This window comes from Leptodactylus fuscus, chromosome 3, assembly GCF_031893055.1.
Source record: "Leptodactylus fuscus isolate aLepFus1 chromosome 3, aLepFus1.hap2, whole genome shotgun sequence".
Lineage (NCBI taxonomy): Eukaryota > Metazoa > Chordata > Amphibia > Anura > Leptodactylidae > Leptodactylus > Leptodactylus fuscus.
This window is the reverse complement of record NC_134267.1, coordinates 185,689,362-185,700,798: the sequence shown is the minus strand read 5'-3', so window position 1 is coordinate 185,700,798 and position 11,437 is coordinate 185,689,362. Positions and strand designations below refer to the sequence as shown.

Sequence of the window (11,437 nt, the reverse complement as noted above, 5' to 3'; positions counted from 1 at the left end):
TGCTTTGTTATAAATAAAGGATTGATAAAAAAAAAAAAAGAATTGATGACATCGCAATGGCTTAGAACCCGGCTGATGATGTCACAATCAGCTCCTGCCTGTAAAACAGGAGAAGGACCTGACCACATTCTCTTTTCTCTTGTGTATCGTGAATGCTAGTTGTGTTGCAAAACTCTGCTAGAAAGCTACACGCGCGAGAATTCGAACGCCCTTTACTGGAGAACACGGTAAGTTTCAACCTATACTATTGATACGTCACAGTGATCAGAAGACAGTGATGGGATTGGGGGGGGGGATCCAAATGCTGAACAACTAAAAGTTTTAGGGTATCTAGCTGGGGTGGGGATACTGGAACCAGTAGTCTTAGGGTCCATTCACATGGAGTAAACGTGCGCTCATTTTGCCAAAATACACCTGTACACGTGTAAAAATAAGACTCCTATTAACTTCAAAGACATTTTTACACGTGTAAAAAATATGCCAAAAAACGCGACGTGTTTTTTCACGTGTTTTTTATACACATGAAAAAAATGTCATTGAAGTCAACGGGAGTCTTATTTTTACACGTGTATTATTTTACACGTGTATTTTGGCAAAATGAGCGCGCGTTTACTCCATGTGAAAGGACCCTAATATTGACTGAATGGCCACAGATTTCTGAGCGCTGCTGTGTGGTCATCTCCTGCAGCTCAGGGCCATGATGTGAATAATGGCATAGGTACAAATATATCATAAGGTAGTGAAATTCATAGGACCTGGTAGCTTCAGGAATCCTTTGGGAAGACAGCTCCATCAAAAACTGTAACATAAAGCAACGCCTTCTGATTTTCTGATAGCCCAGGTTATGTCGTGGTTCTGCTCTGGACTATCAGAATCTGCATTATGTGAAATAAACTAGATTAATAGGAATGAAATGTCGTCTAATCTTTTTCCATGTTGTGTCTCTCTAGTATTTATAGACTCAGGCCTGTAAATATGGCGTCTCTCCATGATGGCGAACCAACAACTCCATTGCTGATGGAGAATGTGGATGAGGAAAAACAAATCGGCACTCATTCACATCAAATGGATGAAGAAAAAGGCTATTGCTCTGAACCGCAGGACACTCATGCGCTGACTGGAGTCTCCTACATGCGCTCCGTCATCACCGTAGCGATTATGTCCTTCGTAAGCCTTATTCATTACATTGAACGCTTCAGCGCCTCAGGTATGTGGGGGAGGGGTAAACGGTATTACTTCTAGTGGTGAGATTTATCAGGCCCATAGCAATGTGGTGTCTAGAATAGGTCACCCCTGGCCTGGGATTCTTACCAAATGTAATGATCTTTGTGCCTGTTACTGTGCCCACCTATTAGCACAGATCTGTCATAGTGTATAATGATTGTCCTCTCTCTTTCCATGTGACAGGGGTGCTACCGGACCTTCAAAAAGCCTTCAATATGAGCGACAGTGTATCTGGCTTGTTACATACAGGTATATTTTACCATAGAATTATATTCTGTAAATCCCCTGGAAACCGCCATTGTCAGGACTAAACCAATATTCCAGAGTTGTCGGTCAATCTATTCACGGAATTCTTATGACATCACAGAAGAATAAGAATGTGAATATGGATCCCTATTGGTGTAGTTCAGAAAATGGCTGCCTGAAAATCTTTCTTGTTATCTGGACAGGAGGGATTAAATACAGGAGTTAATGTACTAACAATGTCCTTAAGCAATAACTTGTTCCGCTGACACATTGCCCTGACACTTCTTCTCCTTCTCTCCCCTTTAGTATTCATCGCCAGCTATATGCTGTTTGGTCCGGTCTTTGGCTATATGGGCGACCGCTGGAATAGGAAATACATAATGTGCGCAGGAACCTTATTCTGGTCCATTATGACCCTGAGCATCTCATTCGTTCCCAATCAGGTAAAGATATCTCAGCTACTATATCTCTCTATGACAAGGTACACTTGCCATGCAGGCACAAAAAAAAAAAATCACAAAAATTTACTAAATTTCTTTTTCTGTCCCATTTTAATTTTTATTTTTTACAGTATTTCCTGCTCCTCCTGGCAATGAGAGCATTGGTAGGAGTCGGAGAGGCAAGTTTCTCCACCGTTGCCCCCTCCGTTATTGCTGACCTCTTTGTGGCAGACCAGCGTAGTCGCATGTTTTCAATTTTCTACCTGACTATACCTGTAGGCTGGTGAGTATCCTGTGTAAATATACAGACTTTGTGGAGAACTTATGACCAGATGATCTAGAAATTATAAAGACTTCATTTCTCTTACAGTGGCCTCGGATATATTATCGGCTCCAAAGTAGTCAGTGCAGCAGGTGGTGACTGGCACTGGGCCTTCCGGGTAAGTAAAAGGCTATAATCTATTTCCTAAACTTGTCCCTGGTTACTTCCACTAGGTGATGATCCCGCTATTTATATCCTCTATCTATCTATCTATCTATCTATCTATCTATCTATCTATCTATCTATCTATCTATGTAACATACGATGTCTTCTTCCTCCACCACGCAGGTTACCCCTGGTCTGGGCGTCATTGCTGTCCTGCTACTACTTATCTTTGTGAAAGAACCGCCAAGAGGAGCCGCAGACGGGAAGAACAAAAACAAAGCCGTCAGCTCCAATAACTGGATTTCGGATGTGAAGAAACTATTCAAAAAGTAGGTGTTTTCTGTGTAGTGGATGTCGGCAGCGATCCTCCTTGTGTTTTTTATGATTATTAAATCCTTCTTTTTTTCCCTCTCTACAGTCGTAGTTTCTTGTTTTCCACTCTCGGATGTGCGACTGTAGCGTTTGTAGCCGGCGCCATAGGTCTCTGGGCTCCTTCTTTTTTGACACGTGCACGAAGCCTCTTACTAGAGAAGGAGCCTTGTCAGACTGGAACGTGCACCTATAATGACAGGTATGCATTTCTTCTTCCGGCGCTGTGGAATGACTTCTGTTTAATATCTTCCTTGAAGATACATTAGATGAAGCTTTCATCATACTGCGCCTTATTAAACAAGGTTGTCTTGCAGTTTCTTGAACTTTCTTTACTAACCTCTATAAACACTTTTCTTTGCAGTCTGATATTTGGCGTGCTTACAGTCATCTCCGGCATCCTGGGAGTTCTAGCAGGGGTGGAGATCAGCAAAAAATATAGAAAAACCAATCCCCGTGCAGACCCGTTGGTCTGTGCGTGTGGCCTGCTATGCTCCGCCCCTTTCCTGTTCTTGGCCCTGGTTCTGGCAGACATTAGTCTTGTGGCCACTTATGTAAGTACCTGAGGTATAGATTGTTGTCATCCACTTATTGGATTCTGGATCTATTTATTCCTTTGTACAGTATACTGGCTGTGGACAGGTGTAGTTTTGTACTTACACGTTCCAGCACTTGTATTGTGGCCTATATTAATTCCCCAAATGTTTCACTTCTGCAGGTCTTCATATTCATTGGAGAGACTTTCCTCACATTCAACTGGGCCCTTGTGGCAGAAATCCTCCTGGTGAGTTCTAACAAGCCATGAAATGATATTTTAGCCGTTCTTCTGTCTTCCCTCCGTTACCCATCAGATGCTCCTTCCCGGTAGATTGGGAGGTTTACTTTTTATGTTTTTAATATTTTGTCAGTATACTATGCGGTCACTTTGTACAATGGCTCTTGTTTTGGTTACAATGATTCCCTTCGGCCTACTCACAATATTCTTTTATTTCAGTCAGTGGTTCCTCCTACAAGAAGAGCTACAGCAGGGGCTGTGCAAGTTACTGTGGCCCACTTGCTGGGCGATGTCGGGAGCCCCTACCTCATTGGATTTGTAAGTAGTTGTTACATATTGTTTCCTGAATGTTGTATATACACATCACTATTACCGTATTTTTCGGACTATAAGACGCACCCAGGTTTTAGAGGAGAAAAATAGGGAAAAAAAATTTCAGGCAAAAAATGGTAAAATATTTAATATATGGGAGTTGTAGTTTTGTAACAGCTGCAAGGCCACATTGACAGGTGACCCTGCAGCTGTACGGGGATGTATAGGGCGTTTTTTTTGTGGGGCCAGGTGTACTTTTTAGTTATACCATTTTGGGAAATGTTTATTGCTTAGATCACCTTTTATTTAATTCAGAGGCAAAACAGAGAGAAAAACCCGGCAGTTTAGCACTTTTGATTTTGACGTTCACTGTACATAAAAATATTAGTAGACAGGGCATTTTCAGACACAGGGATACCTAATGTATATGTTTCACAGTAATGTTATACTTTTATATGTATTCTAGGGAAAGGAGGTGAACTTTTATTTATTTTATTTTTTATTATATTTTTTTAAGTGGTTTTTTTTTTTTTTTTTTTTTACTATTTTATTATCCCCCGCCTAGGGGGCTTGAACCTGCAATCATTTGATTGCAAGTCCCATAGACGGCAATACAAGTGTATTGCCGTCTATGGGAGATTCTATACATTACTATCGCGGAGGACCAGCCGCGATAGTAATATATATCTATGACAAGCCTCGGAGCCTTCATTAGGCTCCCGGCTGTCATCGGAACAGGTCGGCTCCTGCGGCCTCGCCGTGCAGGAGCCGGCCTGCATCACTAAGGTATGGGGCTGGTGGGGGGGGGGGCTAACTGACTGCCGGGACCTGTGGAGGAGGAGCGGATTTGCAGCATGGCCGCGCTACTGCCACCGCTGGTTTTCTTCAGCGGCAGTAGCGCGGCAATCTGCAGGCCCCGGCAGCTAAGACAGTCCCCGGCATCCGCTGGTCTATTACAGCAGATGCCGGGGACTGTCTTAGCTGCCGGGGCCTGCAGATTGCCGCGCTACTGCCGCTGAAGAAAACCAGTGGTGGCAGTAGCGCGGCCATGCTGCAAACCCACTCCTCTACCCACATTCAGACTATAAGACGCACCCTCATTTTCCTCCGAAATTTTGGGGGAAAAAAGTGCGTCTTATAGTCCGAAAAATACGGTACCTCACTGGTTCCCTGTGTAAGTATGAGGCCCAGGTTTCAGAAACACAGCTTTTTTGTTGCAGATTTTGCTGCTTTTTTTAGCCAAAGCCAAGACTGGCAATGAAAGGAATTGGAAATATATAGGAAGTAATTGTACTTTGTACTTTTGCTCAATCCACTCCTGGCTTTGTGTTTCCGTAATGTACGCCTTATCCTAAAGCTGAATTTTTCTACCTCCCTCCATGTTTACAGTGAGCACTCACAAAGTACACATATAGTACATGTACAGCATTGAAACAATAGTATACACACAGCACCTGTACAGCCCACATACAACACCCACACAGAATATACACATATAGAAATTATATTGAAACAAACTAGTTGTAACTTGCAAGTCTGACAGTAGAACACCAAAGACAAAACCTTCTGGTGCTATATATTAGATTATCTGCTCCAGGTGGATGCCGCACGTCTCCAGCTCCAGCCATTGTGTAATACTGGGGCTGCTCATAGTCTGTAGGATGGAAGCTCCTTCTCTATATACGGTGCAGCGCTTCTGCTACCACGTTTGTCTGGCCACCAGAGTTCCTAACAAGCACATAGCAGTTACTGTTGGAAAAAACCTTTTTGCTTTTTTTTGTATTTTTCCTCTTTACTAACTATACATGTATTATTAATCAAGTATGTATCACCTCTCATCCTCAGATATCTGACCTAATCCATGGAGCAGCGGTAGAAACAACTCTATCAAGGTACCGCAGCCTGAAATACGCCCTCCTGACATGTGCATTCATGGAAGCTATTGGAGGAGCCTTCTTTTTGGTCAACGCCCACTTTATTGAGAGGGACCGCAAGGAGGCAGAAACGGAGTCTGAAGGTGAGTACAGAATATCTCCATTGTCCTCTCAATTCTCCTGCAGAATTACAATAGAGCCCTGCCTTGGATTCTCATTGGTTCTATAGTCACAAATGTGAAATCCAGCATCTTTGTAATATCTGCAGAGCAGTCTGTGTCTTGCAAGATTTGCATGGCTCACTTCTGCTATGAATAACACACTGCCTCTGTGATAATGTTAATCCTCTTCTCTTCATCCCTTAGACTAGCTCCACCATCATGACTGCCACTAGAGGTGAAAACTCTCCTGCAAGACATGAAGGCCACCATATGAGGATTTGATCTGCGACATGGGCAAGCACGGTGGCTCAGTGCTTACTGCTTGCTTACAGAGCTGGAGTCCTGGGTGGGTGAGAATCCATCCAAGGGCAACACCTGCAGTGAGTTTGTATGTTCTCCCCGTGCTTGCGTGGGTTTTCTCCGGGTACTCCGGTTTCCTCCCACAAAAACTTGACTGAAGTTAATAAATAAGTCAGTCAGTCAGTCAAAAAAAAAAATTGTACCTGAGTCTTTCTATAATTCTTTACAGAACTTAATAGATCAAAGGATGAATAGACAATATATTATAAGGGTTTTCCTGGATTACAATAACCTGGCTGCTTTCTTTCAGAAATGGCACCACACCTGTCTATAGGAAGGGATGTGGGACAGCAGGTCACTTTCATTGATTGGAAGGGGCTGAGCTGCAATACCACACACAAACTGTGAACAGGTGTAACGCTAGAGGCTTAAGGTGTGGTCTTTGACTCTTAGGCTGGGGCCCCATGTGATGGAAACGTCACATGGAAATCTACGGCGTTTTACAGTAATGGCAAAGTGGATGGGATTCTAGCGAATTCCATGCCTACTTTGCGGTAAAAACCGTGGTTTGGACATGCTGCGATTTCCAAAACCAGTGCGGTTTTAGAAATCGCAGCGTGTCAATTATACCTACAGACTTCATTATGGTAAGTAGAAAATACCATAAAACAGGCTTAAGTGGGTTCCCAGTGATCAGACTTACATTGTATTCAGGGTATCTGACAACATACTTCCCCACCTTGAGTGAAGTTAATATAGACGTCAGTGAATAAAATAGCATTGTATCAGAAACTCTATAATTCTTCATAGACTTTTATAGCAATAGTAAAACATTTTGCAGAATAGCTGCAAAATCTTGTAGATATCTTTCCTAAAAGAGTGGAAGCTGTTTAAGTTGCAAAAGGGGCCAAGTCTATATTCATTCCCATGTATTTACAGTGAGAGCTTGTAAGGGGGGTCACGTGAGCTCCAGAAGAGGTGTGCATTAGTGGGAAGAATTGAGCTGCCCTGTTTCTCCAAAACTATGCCATACCCCGAAACTAAACCCTAGCTTGATTTTGCAGGATTTTTTAAGTAGACTTGAAATATAAGCCCTACTCCAAATATGAGCCCTAGTTATTACAGTTAGTACCTCCAGCGCTAGGTTATGTTATTGACGTCACTGAGACAGAGACTAAACTCACTGTAGCTCCCAACCTTCCAGGACAAGTGCCCTGATACCTCCTGCCATGGCAGTGCAAAATCTGTTCACCCATTCCCAAGTACTGCATCTTGCCTTCTGAATGCCATCTTCCAGGGCCCCCCGCCAGGGCCGCTACTATGCTGTGGGCTTCATTATCTAAATGACCAGATGTCAGGTGCCACTCCTGCTCACTCCCACAGATGCAGCCACTCCACTATAGCACATCCCTTTTAGCATAAAGGAGAGGAGATAGAGAGGGTACAGGGCCACTGCCACACAAACTTTTAGAAAGAGAGTGATAGTAAGTTTAAGACCCACTGACTCTGCAACTAGAGATGAGCGAACACTAAAATGTTCGAGGTTCGAAATTCGATTCGAACAGCCGCTCACTGTTCGAGTGTTCGAATGGGTTTCGAACCCCATTATAGTCTATGGGGAACATAAACTCGTTAAGGGGGAAACCCAAATTCGTGTCTGGAGGGTCACCAAGTCCACTATGACACCCCAGGAAATGATACCAACACCCTGGAATGACACTGGGACAGCAGGGGAAGCATGTCTGGGGGCATAAAAGTCACTTTATTTCATGGAAATCCCTGTCAGTTTGCGATTTTCGCAAGCTAACTTTTCCCCATAGAAATGCATTGGCCAGTGCTGATTGGCCAGAGTACGGAACTCGACCAATCAGCGCTGGCTCTGCTGGAGGAGGCGGAGTCTAAGATAGCTCCACACCAGTCTCCATTCAGGTCCGACCTTAGACTCCGCCTCCTCCGGCAGAGCCAGCGCTGATTGGCCGAAGGCTGGCCAATGCATTCCTATGCGAATGCAGACTTAGCAGTGCTGAGTCAGTTTTGCTCAACTACACATCTGATGCACACTCGGCACTGCTACATCAGATGTAGCAATCTGATGTAGCAGAGCCGAGGGTGCACTAGAACCCCTGTGCAAACTCAGTTCACGCTAATAGAATGCATTGGCCAGCGCTGATTGGCCAATGCATTCTATTAGCCCGATGAAGTAGAGCTGAATGTGTGTGCTAAGCACACACATTCAGCACTGCTTCATCAAGCCAATACAATGCATTAGCCAGTGCTGATTGGCCAGAGTACGGAATTCGGCCAATCAGCGCTGGCCAATGCATTCTATTAGCCCGATGAAGTAGAGCTGAATGTGTGTGCTAAGCACACACATTCAGCACTGCTTCATCAAGCCAATACAATGCATTAGCCAGTGCTGATTGGCCAGAGTACGGAATTCGGCCAATCAGCGCTGGCTCTGCTGGAGGAGGCGGAGTCTAAGATCGCTCCACACCAGTCTCCATTCAGGTCCGACCTTAGACTCCGCCTCCTCCGGCAGAGCCAGCGCTGATTGGCCGAAGGCTGGCCAATGCATTCCTATGCGAATGCAGACTTAGCAGTGCTGAGTCAGTTTTGCTCAACTACACATCTGATGCACACTCGGCACTGCTACATCAGATGTAGCAATCTGATGTAGCAGAGCCGAGGGTGCACTAGAACCCCTGTGCAAACTCAGTTCACGCTAATAGAATGCATTGGCCAGCGCTGATTGGCCAATGCATTCTATTAGCCCGATGAAGTAGAGCTGAATGTGTGTGCTAAGCACACACATTCAGCACTGCTTCATCAAGCCAATACAATGCATTAGCCAGTGCTGATTGGCCAGAGTACGGAATTCGGCCAATCAGCGCTGGCCAATGCATTCTATTAGCCCGATGAAGTAGAGCTGAATGTGTGTGCTAAGCACACACATTCAGCACTGCTTCATCAAGCCAATACAATGCATTAGCCAGTGCTGATTGGCCAGAGTACGGAATTCGGCCAATCAGCGCTGGCTCTGCTGGAGGAGGCGGAGTCTAAGATCGCTCCACACCAGTCTCCATTCAGGTCCGACCTTAGACTCCGCCTCCTCCGGCAGAGCCAGCGCTGATTGGCCGAAGGCTGGCCAATGCATTCCTATGCGAATGCAGACTTAGCAGTGCTGAGTCAGTTTTGCTCAACTACACATCTGATGCACACTCGGCACTGCTACATCAGATGTAGCAATCTGATGTAGCAGAGCCGAGGGTGCACTAGAACCCCTGTGCAAACTCAGTTCACGCTAATAGAATGCATTGGCCAGCGCTGATTGGCCAGAGTACGGAACTCGACCAATCAGCGCTGGCTCTGCTGGAGGAGGCGGAGTCTAAGATCGCTCCACACCAGTCTCCATTCAGGTCCGACCTTAGACTCCGCCTCCTCCAGCAGAGCCAGCGCTGATTGGCCGAATTCCGTACTCTGGCCAATCAGCACTGGCTAATGCATTGTATTGGCGTGATGAAGCAGTGCTGAATGTGTGTGCTTAGCACACACATTCAGCTCTACTTCATCGGGCTAATAGAATGCATTGGCCAATCAGCGCTGGCCAATGCATTCTATTAGCGTGAACTGAGTTTGCACAGGGGTTCTAGTGCACCCTCGGCTCTGCTACATCAGATTGCTACATCTGATGTAGCAGTGCCGAGTGTGCATCAGATGTGTAGTTGAGCAAAACTGACTCAGCACTGCTAAGTCTCTGCATTCGCATAGGAATGCATTGGCCAGCCTTCGGCCAATCAGCGCTGGCTCTGCCGGAGGAGGCGGAGTCTAAGGTCGGACCTGAATGGAGACTGGTGTGGAGCGATCTTAGACTCTGCCTCCTCCAGCAGAGCCAGCGGTGATTGGTCGAGTTCCGTACTCTGGCCAATCAGCGCTGGCCAATGCATTCTATTAGCCCGATGAAGTAGAGCTGAATGTGTGTGCTTAGCACACACATTCAGCTCTACTTCATCAGGCTAATAGAATACATTGGCCAATCAGCGCTGGCCAATGCATTCTATTAGCTTGATGAAGCAGAGTGTGCACAAGGGTTCAAGCGCACCCTCGGCTCTGATGTAGCAGAGCTGAGGGTGCACAAGGGTTCAAGTGCACCCTCGGCTCTCCTACATCAGAGCCGAGGGTGCGCTTGAACCCTTGTGCAGCCTCGGCTCTGCTACATCAGAGCCGAGGGTGCGCTTGAACCCTTGTGCACACTCTGCTTCATCAAGCTAATAGAATGCATTGGCCAGCACTGATTGGCCAGAGTACGGAATTCGGCCAATCAGCGCTGGCCAATGCATCCCTATGGGAAAAAGTTTATCTCACAAAAATCACAATTACACACCCGATAGAGCCCCAAAAAGTTATTTTTAATAACATTCCCCCCTAAATAAAGGTTATCCCTAGCTATCCCTGCCTGTACAGCTATCCCTGTCTCATAGTCACAAAGTTCACATTCTCATATGACCCGGATTTGAAATCCACTATTCGTCTAAAATGGAGGTCACCTGATTTCGGCAGCCAATGACTTTTTCCAATTTTTTTCAATGCCCCCAGTGTCGTAGTTCCTGTCCCACCTCCCCTGCGCTGTTATTGGTGCAAAAAAGGCGCCAGGGAAGGTGGGAGGGGAATCGAATTTTGGCGCACTTTACCACGTGGTGTTCGATTCGATTCGAACATGGCGAACACCCTGATATCCGATCGAACATGTGTTCGATAGAACACTGTTCGCTCATCTCTATCTGCAACATCAAATGTGAATGTAAATTAGGGTTACTAACCCTAACCATTTTACAGAATACGTCTGGAGCAAATAAAAAAAAAGATTCTGATTTGCTCCAGTGCCTGAAATATAAGACCTACCCCAAAAATAGTCTTACTTTCAGAGAAACATGATAGCATGATTTTTTTATTTATTTTTTTTAGTAAAAATTAAGCAAATTTGGAATGTTTAGGCCATTTAAATAATTTTTTCACTTTTGTATTTTTTTCAACTCTTTTACTTCTTCAAACCATATTATTTTGTTCACAGAGCTGTATGAGGGCTAATTTTTTGCAGGACAAATTCTACTTTATACTGATACCAAAAATGAGGTGGAAACTGCATTTGCATAATTTTCTTATGACAGTGTTTACTATGCAGCTCAAAAGACATGATCACAAAGTTACAGGAAGGTGGACATGTCTATTAATAACCCATTGAGACACATGTAATCTTTGTGTACTATCAATAAATATATGCACTTGCTTTTCAGGGTGGGCAATCCCTATAT

At 44.8% G+C, this 11,437-nt stretch overlaps 1 protein-coding gene across 1 annotated transcript; it reads left to right on the top strand.

The window, feature by feature from the left end:
* Nucleotides 1-842: 842 nt before the first annotated feature.
* LOC142196915 (protein spinster homolog 1-like) lies at nt 843-6,383 on the top strand. The gene is made up of 12 exons (XM_075266895.1): nt 843-1,207; nt 1,408-1,473; nt 1,777-1,913; nt 2,042-2,193; nt 2,281-2,350; nt 2,521-2,666; nt 2,756-2,908; nt 3,071-3,260; nt 3,425-3,490; nt 3,701-3,799; nt 5,639-5,810; nt 6,358-6,383. The coding sequence occupies exons 1-12, from the start codon at nt 934-936 to the stop codon at nt 6,381-6,383; spliced, it is 1,551 nt and encodes a 516-aa protein (XP_075122996.1). The 5' UTR covers nt 843-933.
* Nucleotides 6,384-11,437: the final 5,054 nt, after the last annotated feature.